The 18,529-nt window shown below is 31.4% G+C and overlaps 2 protein-coding genes across 9 annotated transcripts in view; both read right to left on the reverse strand.

Moving 5' to 3' along the window:
* Positions 1 to 6,289, reverse strand: part of LOC110993312 (trichohyalin) — a 43,274-nt gene extending 36,985 nt beyond the window's left edge. For both annotated transcript variants that reach the window (XM_022259522.2, XM_022259521.2), the window contains exons 1-2: positions 6,110 to 6,289; positions 272 to 301 (exon numbers count right to left, since the gene is read on the reverse strand). The gene's annotated coding sequence lies outside the window, so the exon portion shown is untranslated. The remainder of the gene's footprint in view (positions 1 to 271; positions 302 to 6,109) is intronic.
* A 5,705-nt stretch (positions 6,290 to 11,994) lies between these two features.
* LOC110993238 (RILP-like protein homolog) overlaps positions 11,995 to 18,529 on the reverse strand; it is a 29,733-nt gene continuing 23,198 nt past the window's right edge. For 4 of the 7 annotated variants that reach the window (XM_022259410.2, XM_045634664.1, XM_022259409.2 and 1 more), the window contains exon 8: positions 16,135 to 16,394. In XM_022259410.2, coding sequence (XP_022115102.1) covers positions 16,280 to 16,394 — 115 coding nt within the window. In that variant the 3' untranslated portion in view covers positions 16,135 to 16,279. Of the gene's footprint in view, positions 13,962 to 16,134; positions 16,395 to 17,117; positions 17,204 to 18,529 lie in introns of those variants that run through there. The other 3 variants (XM_022259413.2, XM_022259412.2, XM_022259414.2) reach the window with 3 other exon arrangements.

Raw genomic sequence — 18,529 nt, forward strand, 5'->3', positions numbered from 1 at the left:
TAAAAAAATATATGAAACGATATTCGTTCTATTAATAAATACAATTATTAAAGTTAAGAGATTTTTTTTAAATTTACTTATTTTATGAATATATTTATAGAATTATTAGATATTCGATGGTTATTCCAAAAATACGAAACACGAATCTAGCTATTCATATTCCAGTTTATTTAATTTACCTATCATAATTCACCAACATTCCTGGTTGCAGATGTTATTGAAACTTAAATGTCAATAAATTATTAAATATCACAAATGACGCACGACTCACCAAACAAGATTCCAAAGAATGTCAGCACATCTGAAATTAAATAAACATATCATTATCTTCAAATTACATACAAAGAGCAAAGTTTGTCGTCTTAAACTCATTAATTTTGTAAAGCGGAGAAAAGTTCGCTCATACACCCTTTATAAATAACATACAAAGCTTTCTGTGGATAACGATCAACTTATTTCCCGGGCAATATCTGATATATTTATTAAACAATTAATAATGTTTCACGTGTATTGTTCACGGGATGCAAGTCGACAAGAGCTAAAGCTGAAATTTGTACGGTGTACTTTGACTTTTCCAACACTTTGCAAGTGCCTTATATTTTTATATAGATCATGTCCATTTCATGTAATCTTTGGATTAAATTTAAGAATTTAATATTTTTTAAGGAGTATATTATGCTATATACTGCAAATTTGCAACGTTTCTATTCACATCACTCACTTTTTATGAGTTTTATACGCTAAGTCTGAATTAGATTTACAAATATCAAACTTAGATGAAAATTTAAAATGCCGAGAGCAAATAATTTAATTTACGCCTTTAAAAAATTTTAATTGCCTAATAATATCTGCTGCGATACAAATTCATTATCGCGTAACCATACAAGCAACAATTTTCCAACGTAAGTATAGACAAATATTTAAGTTTTGAGTTTACTATTAAAGTTTTATGAATTTTATCTTTATCAGATAAATCTTATGACCTCATAATGTTAGACAAGATTAGACTGCTTGACCAAGATAGGAAACAGAGGATAAAAGTGGTTTACAATTTTAAGTATGTGGAGCGTGTTATGCGCATCTAACTGCAGGTGACGCTGCTTTAACCTGTTAAGTCGATATCAAATAAGTAATCGTGTAGTAAATGTCTGTAGCCATTATAATTATAAATAGTAAAGTGGAATACCTTTTGTCACTCTAGGAAAAACAATAGTTTGTTGTTCACTTTAATTAAACATTTAAAGAAAAAGTTATGTTATGTGTAAAAGTTATGTTAATAAAAAACAATACTAAACTTTTAAACAGCCGTTCACCCGTACAATATAGTTGTTTTACTCTCAAACAAAAACAGATTTTAATAATAAAATGTCGGTTGGTAGTAGCCCTACAATAATACGATATTTGAGGACAACCAATTACGTGGAATAAACACTCAATATAAAAATTGGAAACCCTATTTAGAGTTATATTAGTGAATTATATTCTTCTGAAATCTTTCAGAAGAATTCACTCAGTGCTGTCTAAATCTGCTCCCAATGGCATTTTAAATTGGATTGCAAAACTCATAATTTGCTTAATTAAGATATCAATTATATATTTCTTAAATTGTATCTCAACTATTATATAAATATGCGTATTTGCCTAAATAAATCCCAAACATTATTTGAGTTAACTCTGAAATAAGCTGTTTGGAAATACTTTTGCAAGAATTTAGTATTAATATTTACCAAATTGGAACTCATCTGTGTGCGTTATAAAAAATAGTAGCTACAATAGTTAGATGAAATATTTAAATAAATATATTCATTAAATTATACAATAATACAAATAAATAACATACTGAACTGATTTCAAACCTGCTTTTACAGTGCGCAAAAAGTAAGAACGATAAAAACATTTCTCGACAAAAAGTACGACGTAAGTAAGTACAGTATTTTATGAAATTAATATTTTAAATATATCCAACCAATTGGACAAAGTCCCTCAAGAAAAGAAGGAACCAATTTCTTAATGGCCGAGCGCACTAGCGAGACTTCTGGCAGTGTAAGGGTCTGTTTCACAATGTATGGATAAAGTACCAAATAGCTATGCAACACATAAATTATTCGGAAGATAAAAGTCGCCAAGAAATTTCGCGCTACATGACAGTCGTGAAACGCAACAATACTGTTTATCCTACCAATAAGTAATAAATATCTTATTTGGAACTTATCCGGACATTGTGAAACAGACCATAAGTGACCTAACTTTTTTGTATTCAAAATAATAAGATTTATTTGCTACTACATAAAAGGTAGAATCAAAACCGGTCTAATTGCTAGCGTTTAAATTATCAACATTTTGGAATTGCGCAATAATTTTGGCAGCTTTCATATTAAAGAGTCAAGAAGTCAAAACAAGCGAATTATATTAATAGGTAAAAGACGTCGTTAAAAACGATGATTTAATGTTGTCGTGTGTATAATCAGACATTTACATTCAATCTTTAAGTTTAAGAATTAATTTGTTAGTATTTTCTGCGTCAAAATCCCTCCCTGTAATATGGCGAGCGGGTATTTGTGACACCCGTTCACAAATACCCTTCTTACCCGGTGACTGGTCGGAGTTAGATCTGTGATTATACTGGCCTATATTAATTATTTTCTGACTTGATTCACCTTGATACTGCGTATTTTAATATTGTTCCCACAATGTAAGTGCTGATAGAAGTGACACGTTTCCTTTACTTATCCATTTATTCGTTATTTAAGTTAATTAAAATAATTAACTACTATAACGTGATAAGGAGCAAGATTTAATGCTTGCAGGTGCATACAAACGTCAAAAAATTGTCTTCAGCATAATTGTTGCACATACTGAATATTTTAGCGTAATTCACAAACAGGCGTTTTTAGTAGCAATATTATATTTATTTTATGTTAGCCGGACATAGTTTATTATGCAAGTTACGTTTCACTGTGAACGTGTCAGAAAGGTATAAGGTTTGTCATATATGTAAAGTCTTTATTTCTGTAATAAAATAATTATGAATATTTTTTTGTTTGTTCATTGTATGCTTAGTTAAGATATATTGCAATTATTAGAGGTATTATAAAGAAACGCCGGTAATGATTTTTGTGGTGCTTAGATAGTCGCATGCCCAAATACAAATTACGCCATTAAAAAATGCATTGGGAATGAAGGGGTTCGGACGCAAAACGTAAGATTTGACAATCGCACGCCTAGATATTATTATTATTATTATGCTTATTTAATATTAAAGCAGTTTAAGCGATTAATTAATATTAGTATTACATTTTACAGCATAGTTGCTCTATATTTAGCATGGAGACTAATGTTAGAAGACTCCATAAACAATTCTTCAAAACCTACGACGCGGTTCTTGTAAAATATTTATGTAATAAACGTTTATGATATAATATTACACAATATTTTTAGGAACCACCGTTTCTCGAGGAGATTAAAATGTCAAACCGTGGCAGGTACGATAATATTGTCCCCGAGCGAAAAACAGGTATGCTACCTGTTTTTTTATAAATATGAGTTACGTGATTTATATTTTATAACTAAAAAGTTAAATGCACTAAAATGGTCAGTAAATTTTCAGTTTTTGCGGATTTATATATTCCGTCTACTCCATTTTGTTAAAACTACTTGTTAAACATAATAATAATAAAAAAACTTTTTAAAGAAATATATACAATTTTTTACATAAATCGACGTTTCAAGTGCTTTTCAGCAATCAAGTCAACGGGAAACATGAAGACTAACGCGTACAGTATTGTTTAGAATTTAAAACTATCTATAATATTCAGAAACTTTAAATCGCCTCAGAAAAATCCATAGTATTTAAATTTTAAGTACGTATGTGGTAAAAAATGGATAAGTATAGATGACTTTCATGTGATCCTAGTTTTTTGTCTTCATCTCATATTATAAAATCGTATTGTGCCCGTAGTGTTTCTAATCAACTGGCGTCTAAAAGAAAACATGTTAAAAATGTATCGTTCGATTATTTGGGATTTCTCCTGTATTGTTAAATAAACTTTTAAAAACTAACTTGCAGTAAGCTTTCTGTTTTCCTTTCTACTTCAATATACCTAATATACAGGTCACAGTTTAATTAATATAAATAAAGACATTTATATAGTATTACTGATATTTAATATTAATTCTATTGGTTCAAAGTTCTAGCATTACGCAAGTGACTTTTTGTAAATTAATATTATCGGCAATATTACAAAGCTAATAACGGCTATGTGGTTTATTTGGTCTGTTAATGTAATTCTAGATGACTGTGGTGATAGTTGATTATAATTTTCATTATAAATGCGAATTAAAAATAACGTAAAATAATCTCACTTCCCAAATTATCTAAATATCTAAAATTATTTGTTTAAACTTTATCACACGTTGTATAGCATACATTCCAAATTATTTATTTAATTTTGAGAATTTTAATTAAATTGCACATGTATGAGAATATTTACAAATAGCTATCGGATGATTGATAATAAAACTGGAAAACCAATTTCCGTTGACTTTCTACTGCCGTGCGTTGATGTCTTTTGTACCAGGCATGCATCCGTAATTTATACTTTCCAATCGATTCGCAAATATAAGTAATTTATGAATATATTTTAATATAGTTAAAAGTGAAAAGTAAGTTCAGCACCTGTGTACAATAACATTTACAACTATGACTTACACAAGAATTCTATGAATGTTCTATACAATATTATTATATAGTCTATTGTTACTTTAAAGTTTGTACGTATACTGACTACAAAATATTGTACAAATATATTTTGTTTATATCGACAGTAAATACTTTTCTAGTGCTATGTTTTATGGTTCAAAAAATAAATTATTACTGCAGCCAAATAAAACTATAAATTTAATTAGTTTACGTGAGTAGTTTCATAATGAACAAATTTAAAAATCCTTAAAATACTCAAGGTTACCTTTAAAACCTGACGTTTAACATTTTACCCACATATGAGATCATCATTAAAATTCTTCACGATAAACTCACGACTTTATACAATTTAACAACTATTGTTTTAAAAGCTTTGTTTACAAATATCGGCCAATAAACACGTTTCTTGCTATGTAAATATTTTATATTTATATATACTTGTAACGAAATAGTACCTAATGAAGTATTTTTGTGCTTGTGTACAAATCGAAGTATTAATTATCAATTTTTCCTTTATTCCTTAATCTGTTGTATAAATATCAAAATGAAAGTTAGTCAAATAGTTAAAAAAACAATGTAGTAGTCACTACTACAAAATACAATAAATAACGTGATATCGCCGGTTATTTTTCACTCTATAATGTAACAATAAGAATATTTCTTTATGTAGATTCTAGATAAACAAAATCAATAAAATTTTATCAGATTTAAAATTATACTTTTCTCGTAAACAATTTATAACTGTATCGAGTGAGGTAATTTTATGTTGACTGGCCCATAACTCCCTAATATTTTGATTATGTAAAAAATAACTTAGGTTTAAGCGAAAAGTATTAAAAATATTGACACTACATGTAGTATTTTAACATTATTTCATTTCATATTCTTATCCAAATTGAATATGATTTATATTGACGACTTAAGGTAAGAGTTTAATACGTATGAGTGCTTTATTAAAATATCATAATGTTTCCATTAAGTCAGTTTTGATACACGTGAAGTACTAACATAGCCTTTTTAACAACGGCGCAATAATAAAAGAAACGAAACGTCAGTTCTAACTATCTCTGAGAAGATGAATATAATATATAGAAAAACTTTATTCAGGTATAAGCCCCGGTGGCTACATTAAATTGCCTCAGCAAAATATTTTGATTTAAATGACTAAGGCGTTGGATAAGGCTTGGATACAGTTAGTACGTTGTGAAAATTGGAAGTGAAGGGGTCAACGTTCTGTGGTCTGTGCGCTATTTTTACACCCTACACAAAACCTCAAGATATCTTTGAATCATAATATCTGTATCAAAGACCACAATACTAGCGAAATGAATCTGAACAAGTGCAATTTCAAAAATCGAACTTTCCGTTAGGTTTCTTTTACATGCGAAACAAGGCAATTACAAAACTTACCAATTAGAGCGCGAACTTCCAAAATCCACTTATCGATATCACTCAAACTTCACTGTTCATAGAAATCCTTAAGCTGAATTATCTTATCCTAATATAATCACAACGCGTAACACTAATAAGCAGGTAGGTATGTATGTACGTCTAACTCTCACAGCAATCGGCGATTTACTGAAGGAAGAGAAGTGGAGACACGTCACGCGGTGCGCCCGCGCACCCGAGCTTACCTTTACTTGTAGTGCGACTTAATAGATTTGATTTATGAATTTAATTTTGCTTTAATACTTAGTTTTGTCGCCCAGATGTATATCGTTATTTGTTAATCTAATTGGGTTGTTTACGTAGTTGAGAGATTATTAAGATCACGCCAATTACTAACAAATTATTAAAGTATACTAACTTAAAAAAATATATACAGTAATAACATATAGAAAAAGTCATTTCATTAATTGTGAAATTATTATGTATTATTAATATAATAATAATACCTACCCCATACGCACAAGTATCAAATAGTTTCAATCACACAATTATCTCGCGGTTATGTCGGCCTCGATATTCGGCTCTTACACACACACCTTTACGCTCCATCTATTCCACATTCATGCATACCTCGAGAATGGTTCGATTGTGATCGATTAGTGCAAAAAGTATTGGCCAAAGTTTTCTACTAACTAGTTGCAAATAGATGATCTTACAATATGTATTTGTAAATGTTTTTTTGATTCTGGTACACGTATAAATTGTATGTGTAAATAACTCTCCGCCACTCTTTCCAAGTTTCTTGTTTTATAGAATTTTTGTTAGGCACTGCAACCATTACACATAATATCTTAAGTAATTAATAGTTAATCAATAATAATAAAAAAGGATTTGTCCTCTATCAGCAATAAGCATGACCAAATAGTAGCAAGCACTAACATTCTCGTAGGAACAAAACAAAATGTTTGTGAATAAGGGATTCCTCCCTTAGCAGAAGAGCAGATCCTTGCCTAGTGAGGCCTCAATACTTATGTAAGTTTGTTCGCAAACACACACTTGTCGACCCGAGTTTCTTGTCTGATCTCTTTAGAGCTTAGTGAATACTCAAAGTGCCTGTCACTGTTTTGCTTCTTAAAAATGAATTTTAAATTTTAATGGTAGAATATTTTAAAGATAGAAAATCATATATGTTTAAGATACACATACATTTATACTATAGTGTACACAATCAAGGATTATGCTCCCGATTTCAGCATGAACATAGTTATGGGACGGTAAAGCAGTACATAAATAGGGTAAGAACGAGGTAAAGAACAATCCCTCCTTAGTAATAGTTTTTGTAACCTTTATTGTATATATTATCAAGGAGAATGTTATTTACCGTCTTAGGTATGTATCGGTAATTAGGTGGAGGGGAGTTACGCACGTTGCGAACATTATAATGAGCTGAGTCAATGAAGAGCGTGTACATTGATTGGCTTTTTGAATACATTGTTAATTATTACTACTGAGATGTGAGTACAAAACGTATGCACCTTGCTATTTGTACTTTACAATTGTTTATTTTTATTTCTTTCAACACATTATGTGAGATGAGGAAGAAAGGTTGCAATTTATTTATTACCGGCTTGATTGGAAAACATTTATTAAAATAATTATAAAGAAAGAATAATTATATATTATAATTAAATTTAATTGTTTTTGTGCACTTCTTCGTAATCTTACCTATAAAATTTTTAAACTTAATGTCCGTAATTGGGTTCCTAGTAAACAAATATTTAAATACATATCTACATACTTACGTTTATAATGACAAATAATCTAACAGACTCAGGAATATATGTCTGCACTACAACAATAACCCATAGGCCAAGACAACAAGCGAAGGTTTTACAATCAACTAATGTAATTTCGTTTATAAAATCTCTAAAATTGATGAAATAGAAAAATAGTTATGAAAATATGGATCACAAGATGCAATATTCATGACAAGAAAATATAACACGCAACGACATTGCTCGGATTATTACAGAGTAGAAACTACTAGACATTAAAGTTGCGAAATAGTTGCGTATTATTTGATAGAGAATTGAGCTATAACACGCGGTGATACTTTAAATTAATAGTAATTCTTATAGATGGCTGCTTTATTACCTGCCTCGAGGTTCGATTTAATAAACATGAACATAATATTACGTGTACATACATATATTAGTAATTTTTATGTTTTGTGTGTGTGTGTGTGCGTGTATTATATAAGATTCACACTATTATCTCTCTGGTCATAGATCAGACAATCATAAGTACATTTTTGCTCAATATGACTTACCTATCAAATTCGTCCGTATGACAACAGATTTAAATTCGTTGTCGTTCGTCTAAAGTCTATTTTAGAATCCGTACAATCAATTGTATTGACGATATGAATAAATATACTACCTTTAAAATTGTAGTAGGTATTTAGAAAATGAGTACAAATACAGTACAGGAAGGTATTATGGTAGTCCTGGATTCGATTCCCACCATGTGTAACAAAACAGAAGGCATTAAAATTACTTTTATTAAAATAGGTGAAAAAGTAATATATCGCACTTATATTGTCATGTAATTCAAAAATAATAAAGGCTTATTAGTGATATTTTTCTATAACTGTTATAGCTGCCCCCGCGAGCTTCGTTTTATTATTTAAGTTACCTTTTTAGTAGCATACCAATAATATCAAACATTTTGCTATAGTACCTCATACAGACCGATGGGTTTTTTGAAATTAAAACCGTGATACTACTACATAATAGTAAATTTTCAAACTAATAAGAATCTTCCGCAATAAAAAAAATATTTATCCAGTATATTATATATGGTCCAGCCAGATTCATTTTTATTTATATCTAGTACCTACTCGCAAGATCTTTTGTTTAGTGTTTTGTCTTAAAACGGTGAGGCCGTTTTAAGACAAAACACTAATATTACTCGACGGCAATCTTTAAGAGTTTTACGTAATCACAAATAGGTACGTAAATCCGTTTGTTTTTTGAATATAACCCTGAAGACTTGACACCCACTGTCGTGAGGCCTAGTCACGATGTTCAACTGGCTTCTCGAATGCCAATGAGACGAATGTAGTATCAATTACCTATCTTATATTAATAAAAATATACAGACTGGCTAAGTCCCATACATTTTGAAAGAGCTCCTTCTGAAACTTCATTAAACTTTTTAACGTCTTTAACTTAAGTACACTTCTAAAAACAGTTCAGTTGCTCGCTGCCCACGACTTATGAAAAGCACTCGTTTAGTTTAATAATAACTTTGTATAAAGTTAGATCATTTTATTCTACTAGATACTTACATTACTTACACCATTGTTTCACCTGCAAGCGAAACGACACCAATTTTTCTATGAAGGTAATACAGATAATGCTTTTTATTACTAAATCTTTAAAACTACTTATGAAGCTTAAACTTTATATAAGCGTAAAAAATATAATCAAATTTGCATATAATAGTTTTCCAATAAAATTTTATGCATTTATCCCTAAATAGAACTCCAACATTTCTACTCTCTGTAGTTTAATAATATAATATATGCGTAGAAATTTTTGAGAATTTTCTCGAGTTTTATGGCAGCATCACTTTTGACCATATTGATTTGGGACCGGTTTCCAAGTTCACAACAGGTTGTGACCCACATGGACAAACTTTCTTCATGTTTAACGAGAGGATTCGAAAAACCTGTAATGGCACGATATCAGTTTAATACACTGATATTAAAAGAAAAAAATGGCCACTAAATTACAAACAACATATAAAAACATACAAAATAAAAACAACATGCAATAAATAATCATAACTCTAATCCATCTTCCCTCTCTGTAGATACGTCTATTTGATTGACTTGAAAGACCCTTGCTTAAATTACATCCAGGTTTATCTGCTAATGTGCGCCGTGGAGCCACTTTCACTGTCTCACATAATATAATCTGCACTAAATAGCGCCAAGTTCAAGGCTATTGTATATTTTTAGTTTTAGGCTAAGAAGGTTTCCGACTTCTTGAAACGGAGCTATCCAACAAGCTCCAACAAGGCATTGATTTCAGGAATTACTTTGAATTAAAACAATATTTTTAGGTAATTTATTGAAGAATGCTTTAAGTTGATAAACATAAAGAAACGACCAAGAGTAGAGCAACGATAAGAAATGTTGCAAAACCGATAAAATATCTCCAATTCATGATATACAAGGCGGGTTTTAAATAAATACAGTTGAAACTAAGATAGTATTAGTACGTAATAGTAATAGCCTTTATTTTCAAAACTTAATTATAATAGATTCATTGATTTTGAATTGAAAAATATACACTTTTACATTTAGAAATAATCATTTGCATGTTAGGTTTTGGTTTGGACATAGGCCTCCCCCATCCGGTTCCACTGGTGATCCCGGCGACGGGGAGACATCATCCGACCAGCGTTGGCGCGGGGGCAGCTCTCTCGCTCCATAGGTTGTCGCATTATCTTGTTGTGTACCCCACCCAACGCCATTTCAGGCGGCAAACTGAGATACGGTGTGAAAATGAAGATTTCTACTAAATAGTATTAATGCAATACGTAGATATTAACTGATGGCGTAACTGCGTTACTCACATGCCTTTTGCTTTGGTAAACAGTTCCGCCGCCAAACAATTTGCTAATTATCTAGATTTCGTTAATGAGTAGTTGTACTTGAGTTATTTATTTTTATTACTACTTACTTTTTGAATGCTGGACACATATTTGTTCTAGAAAATACTAATCTATGTTTTATTATAATTACTAAGTTTTAACGTTCGATTACCGGCTGTGCAGCAATTGCTTATTATTTCTAAATGCAGAATTTATATTTCTTAAGTTATAATGTAATAAACCCTCAATTCTTTAATACCAGATACTCTTTAAACATTTTACGATAATTTTCTTTCATATATTGTTATTCTTAACATTCGAAATTCTAAGTGTCGTTGAATTTGTGTTACGTAATTAATATAATATGTTCCAATATTGCCACATAATAGGAAGGAATGTTTCAAAAATTCGTTGATTATGCTCGAAACTGGAAATTGCATTACAATATATCACTAATGTTTATATTATTCTAAAATTCCGAAATTCGAACATTATTCTCATAATATTAATTATCTAAAATCCAGTTTTGTAACCGCTTTGCAAAACTTAAATGTCATAGTTGTTAAGCAACTAAATTAGCAAACATTTTAATTATAAAGGAATCTGTTCTAAATTTGAAAAACATCAGTATACTGTGGTAATTATTTATACAATTTTGATTTAAGAAAATTTTAAATAGTTTTCTCGGTTTAAGCAGTAAAACTTTTCGTGAGGCGATGGTATGAACATTTTCGTTCTCTTATGGTCTAAGAGCCCGTGGGAGGTCGTCCTTCACCGATCTGATAACCAGATGAGACGTATTTTTTATTAAATATTTTTTATAACAAATATGCCTACAATTCCTTGCCTATCGAAAAGTGGTACTAGCTATTTTTAATTAAATTAACTTTTATCGATTTTTTTTCATCACCATATTCAGGCATATTCTGTGTATCAAAAACTATCAGTCAAATAAATTTCATTTGGTTATCATATTTACCTACGCTTATTGAAAAAAAGGATCTCGTTTCTTCTCACAAGCTTTTTGATTGACACATCAATCTAAGGCAGGATGCCTACCTTGAAATTGCAGGTTCAAAAGTAATTTTATTACGATTTAAGGGCAAAATTACTTCGCCGATTCGACTGTGCTTAGACTGACATATGTGAAATGAATTGAATTTTGACATACCTACAGGAGTCAAAGTTCGAGTTAGGTATGACGGAGTCCAAAGGATGATTACCAGGTAAATAAAACACGGCACTCATATAAACATTATTTAATTTGACACCGTCAACATTAATCACAATGATACATAGTCTTAATTTTTAATTTAATAAACATTTAAAGAATAATATAATGGAATGATAGATTTAGTGAATGTTCCCAAAAACCCAAAACATGTGATTTATTCAAGACGGTAAATTGTTATGTAGTGTTTATGGTGATAAGTCGCTTTTACTAAAAGCACTTATCTAAAACGAAAGGTACGAAGGTTTAATTACTGTTAATATACATATATGTTTTTAAAAACAAATCAAGGCTAGCTAAATCTATGTCGAGAACTTCACATAAAGAAAATGTGTAAGTTTGATTTAAACAGCGTTTTCTAAATAAATTAAAGATATATGGTATAATTCCCATGCCTAAATTTGTATGACAAATTAAAATTAAAATTCATCCAATCATGCCGTATTAACAGTACTATTATGTGGGCATATGGGTTACCATAGCAAAATAAATATAGTTTCTCGAGCTTAGATTGCCTATATAATTACGGTACATTAAACTTAAAAACAAACAGTACATAATAAGATACCGTCGTGATGCAAAAACATTCTTAAATCTAGTACCCAGCAATACGGTGACTAGCATTTCTGACATTGAAATAAATATGTCACTTATAAAATATATTAACGCATTACTTATTTTAAATTGCTGTCTGTCGTCATTAACTTGCTTTTATATAAAAAAATATATCCACCGACACATAAAACCACTTCAAAATATTTAAAATGCAAGATAAGTATAAATTAAAAATACGATTTGAGGTAAAACTTCTGAATGTTTTTAGCTGATAATTAATTTACAAAATTAATAGCTGGGACATATTTAAGAATTCAAATAGTATGTCCACACTATCACATCAATTTTCTTCAGAACTGCATAGGCATCAGGTTACCATACAAACATTCTGATTTTTGTGAGACTCCGATGCCTATGAAGGATCAAAACCGTATCTTACCAACACTTATCCATATGCAAGCAAAAATATTACGGTTGTATGCTACGGCTAAAGGAATATGGATAAAGCAAAGTTAGAATAAAAAATCTTACGTGTGTAACAGAACCTAAAATATCGCCGTGTGAGCATACCATAACTTTTGGCTTCGCAGTATTCATTTAATCATAAAATTAACGCCAGCGTTTTTAACAAAGACAGACAGATCTAAAAAACGAGCAAATAGGAATGAATATATTCTTACACTAGCGGGGTTATGGGCCCGCACACTTATTCTAAACATCCTACCAAATACTCTATTGATTAAAAACGTGATTGTATGAGGCACATCATCTAGTCGAGTCTATTGAGAGATACAGACCAGTTACATTTGCAAACTACCCACATAACCGTAAAGTATGAAAGATAACTTTGCAAACGTATGTCTTTATGTATCGTTTGTGACATCTACCCTCCTAAAAGTATGGAAGAACGGATAACTTTAGTTGGTCTATGAGCTACTTTTAGAAACAGTTATTTTTTTAATAAATAATATTTTTGGTAACTTAATACTTAGAATGGCGAAAAACCAATGAGTAGAGGTCAAATGACAGAACATTACGAATTATTCACTTTATTAGGCCATTTGAATAAATATTTTCATTAACATAAGCTATTCATATTTTGAAATGTGAAACGTGACTGGAAAAAACAAGATTTTGGTATAAGTTATTTTAACAATCTGCAACAAATGTATCTTCAACTTTCTTGTGTTATTGAGAATTGACTATAAAGTTAAAGCAAATCAGTACCAAAAAATCTTGCTTGGTGTACATAAGTCATACGAGTGATAAAAAGGAAGCGTTGCCAGTTGCCACACTTTTGTATAGTCCACTAGGCATCCAAACGAATAAACACTATGCGTTGAATGCAAATATTGTTGAAATTAACTTTTAAACGAACTCCAAGTCGGGTTCAAGAAAATACAGTTGTTCAGCAATTTATGCAATCTGTAAAGATTGTGCATAATTAATTGATTTTCTATGAAATGGCCCAAACTGCATGCTCATATACCACCCTACCTTACCTACAGAACCTACGACAAATTACTGTATTCCGAATTGGCAAGGATTTATGTAAAAGAAATCCACGTTTGTACAATTGAGTTTTAACACTAAGTAATGACGATAGCGCCATCTAGTAGCGACACAAACTGTCAACTTATTATAAGAAAATAACTTGATCATCCAGAATACAGCAATTCAGCTTACGCCCACCTCCCAGTACCAAATTGCAATTATTTATCGCAACTGTTTATTTATGTTACATTGTCACATGCTTAGCTTTAGTTTAGCTTTTAGTTGAAAAAATTGTATCGTCATAAGCTAGTATTAGTGCCTACCATCTACGAAATACAAGTCAAAAATTAGCATTCAAACATCCTGGTTGGTAGAGAATATAGCAGAGGTTTTAAATAAAACCCGTTTCATCTAATTAGAACAAGTTGTTTAACGCAATAATTAATTACAAATTAAAGTAACAATATGGGCGTTGACCACAATTTGCTGGAAAAAATTCAAAGTTGGTTTTTCAGTACTCGTTTTAATTAGATAAAAATCATATTTTATACATCAAATAAGTCAGCAATATTTTTAGATATTGACAAATGTCATTTAGAAAAGATTACGCGACGTTAGTTTAACGTCAAACCAATCAAATTCAAATTTATGTATCAAAATATGAAATGGCTCGAACCAAATCAATAAATGAAACAGTAGCCAGGAGCTCTAGAGTACGAATTTGTGTTCGTGTAAGTATTAGCTAAGTTTGTGAGAAAAATCCTATGAACGTTGATGGTTTTTATTACACTGATATTTTGACAGGCCTCCAAAACCCAAAAGATACAATTATTTTTTTTAATATTTTGATAGTTAAATATTTGATGATTTTCACAGGATTTTTTACACGTTTTCTTATATAACACACAACAATTCAACATTTAACGCTCAAAACATACTATAAAGTATTAACATTTATTTTACTTGGACTATGATCCCAATGCCTTAACCATAGACCAAAGAGTAATCTTAAAAGATGCATTAGACATCTATACATTTCGCTGTCATTGAAAATGTTTTCATCCCAGCACGTAAATTTTCTGGCGCAATTCATATAATATATAACTTTTATAAACAACTTGTTTATATTGCCCAAGAAGGGTTTTCTTGTCCCATTTTCACAGCAAATTCGACAGTTGCATACTTGTACTATATTGGTGGTATATAGGGGAGGTTTTGTATCGACTTCAATACTTAATTTCCTTAAACGATTGTTGTCTTCAACTACAATTGTTGGCACGTCCTGTCTACTTTTAACGCGTTTTAGAGATGAAAAACTAGCTTTAAGTTTACGTAAGTTTGATATGCTACGATTTGCGGTATCTATATTTTCATAGCTATCGCTCAAGGGGACAAAACTTGTAACTTGTAACGTGTTGGTAGAATTGCATCGTGAAGGCGGCTTTCTATTCTCAGCTACGATATCATTGCAGCTTTTCACGTGCGACAAATTTTGCTGGATCAAGACTAGTTTCCGTAAATCATTGCTCGATCTCTGCTGCCATTCATTTCTTATAACGCCTAGTCTTCTTTGTCGGACTTTATTTTCTTCACTCTCTTGTTGTTCTTCAGTTATATTCTTGAGGGACATTCTCAATCCCATGTATGTCTCTTCATCGTCTAAATTCTCAATAGAACTCTTAGCGGAATCCTTGTAGTCGTCGAAATTTTTAAATGAAAACGTTTTCTGCAACTTTTTCACATGCGACGATACGTTCCCGCCATCTTTTTCCATCTCAATTCCCTTATAACTCTCTCTGAGCACGGATAGCGCCAGGCTATTGCCGTGCGGTGAATTCGTTACATCAAGCGAAACGTGTCTATTTTTCTTCTTGGGTGGCGCCGGTATATCTTCGAAACTTCGATACTGTTCCAATCGTAATTCAGAATTCGGTTCGCCATAATCGAAGGACCAAGTGGATGAAGCGTCGCTTCCCGACCAATCCGAGCCTAAGGTTTGCAAATAATTCACTATGTCCAGACCGCGATCGAGGGATATGGACCTCTGTAGAGGAATATCGTGATCGAATCTGAAATCTTCCGTTTCGTCATCCCTCTCGTCGAACTTGCCGAGCCACGTGTCGACTTCTCCACGGTTAAGATCGAGACTGGTGAGCTCTTGTCTCAGGTCGGCGTGTGTGTGTTTGATTTCGGAGTGGCGCCTGTGTTTGTGTGAGTGGGTGTGCGGGTGTGAGGTGGGGTCGGAGAATCTACGCGGGGGCGGAGGCGGCACCGGCGGTCGCGGTAAGCTTGCCGCCCAACGAGCGCGCCCGCCGGGGGAACGGGCCCACGGCGATATCAGAGTCAGCAAAGAGCTTGCGAAAACTGTGGGACGATACAATCCTCTCAATACACCTGACTACGTAGCGCTGACTGCTTACGACAGGACTGATTCAATATTACTTTGAATTTTAGTCAATTTTAATTGGTTTTATTCATATTAACGTTCAGTACAATACACTGTTGAGTATTATTGTATCAGTTCTGACAACAGCTGTTAGACGATGGTAATCCCTTGCTGTTTATGTTGTAAGGTTATAGATACACATACTCCATAAACAGCACTTTTTGGCGGCAATTAATTTTAAGTCATAATCTGTGACACTATAGACTAGCGAAAATATATAAGATTTAAATTGATCTACAAAATATAGAAAATATTATATTGTATCAGTGAAATCAGTCCTGAGAAGTCACATTGGACACACAAGTGTGCATTTCACAAGAAAATTACGATAAACACAATAATAAGCGCCACAAAACTACGAAACACTACTACTGCAAGAAAGAGTGCAAAGTTAGCATCAAAATTTAATTTAACTGTCTCCCGATTGATATTATTGTGTCCATTAGTCTTTGAACTTAAATTTTTTTTAAATAAATATTAATACATTAATATCGTTGACTTAACAAATTGAGCAATAATGAAAAAATATCTAACTGACACCAACAGATCAAGATATAACAAACGAGAGACTGTCAATCATTGAATACCATTCTGTCAATTTCGTTTTAATAATAAGGTCACCAATCGTATGCTTTTTATACCTTTCTGATTCTAATACCAGGGGCCGAAAGAGATCCTTGGAGGTGGCGATCGTCTCCCTTCAGCGCGCCATGTCACCAGCCGAAACCTAACCATAACGCAATATGTAGGACGGGATAAAAATCAGCAACGTAATGTACAAAGCGAAAAAAATACACATAAAATAGGATTATTGACAATGATGTGATGACAAGAAAAATAAATGTGCGAACATAATTTTTAAATTAGGTTTTTTTTTAGATCATTTGGGAAAAGAATAAAAGATTTCTTAAGAAAAAAGGAGGTTGTTTGCAAAGTTGTAAATATGACGGTAGGTGGATAAAGCACGAAGCGGGTGTTATAATAAAATGGGGTTATTGACACAATGACATTAAAATAAATGCTAGTGTTTAATTTAAAATTAGAGTATAAATTTGAAACAAACTAAAATTTAAAACGTATTGAATGTCGTGTACGTAGAAGGAAAGATATCGAAACAATAAAAAAGAAGGGAAGGAAAAAGAATAAAAATAAAACTCAAAATATGAGGGTAGGTGGATAAAGCTCGAAGCGGGTGTAATACTTGTTTCATGCTATTCCGTGCCGTGCTAGTGTAACGATGGCTGATCTCTTTCGGCCCTGGTCACATTTTTCAAAATTAATAACCTAAAAAGATAATACAATTTCGAAATGTAGAGCCAAATATATAGCGAGAATCAATTTTGGCATCTCTGTACGTCCAGTGTTTGTTTTTTCATACCACAAGAATTTTATGTATAACGAGTATAAAAGGTAAGGAGTATGAAATCATCTGTGTTGTTAAGGTTTTATTGGAAGTATTTGTAATAGATAGTTTCATGTAATTTATTGTAACAATCACGTTTGAACATAGGCTTAAATATACACGTGCAGACATTTATAAGTGAAATTATTGTAACAAACTATAGTGTAGGGACGTACAAAGATGCGACAAATCCATCTAAAAACTCATGCTCACTGCGATCCCATAGAGAAAATGAACCAGAACCAAATAAACCATAGATATACAACGTTTTGTTTCTCTGACAATAATTTAACTATGAAAGAGACAAAACACTGCATAGTTAACATTGAACTAAAGGTATACATGCTAAAATGATTGGTGATAAAATACACAGATAAAGTTTGGCAAAAAAATATCTAAACTTTCTTTATATATTATTGTAATGACGATTTTCTTGCCAAGCCCTTATGTTATAACTAGAGTACATGATGTAACATAAATAAATGTAGATAGAAGCAACATAATAACATATATATATAACCATATTTATTATTTATGATCTCAAGTAGTAAAAACTTTTAATGCTATTTTGAAATTTTACAAAACCCCCCTAGCGGAGGAAGCATTTTACACGTTATACGAAAAAAAATAGAATAGTTAAAAAAATATAGT

Source organism: Pieris rapae, chromosome 3 (assembly GCF_905147795.1).
Source record: "Pieris rapae chromosome 3, ilPieRapa1.1, whole genome shotgun sequence".
NCBI lineage: Eukaryota > Metazoa > Arthropoda > Insecta > Lepidoptera > Pieridae > Pieris > Pieris rapae.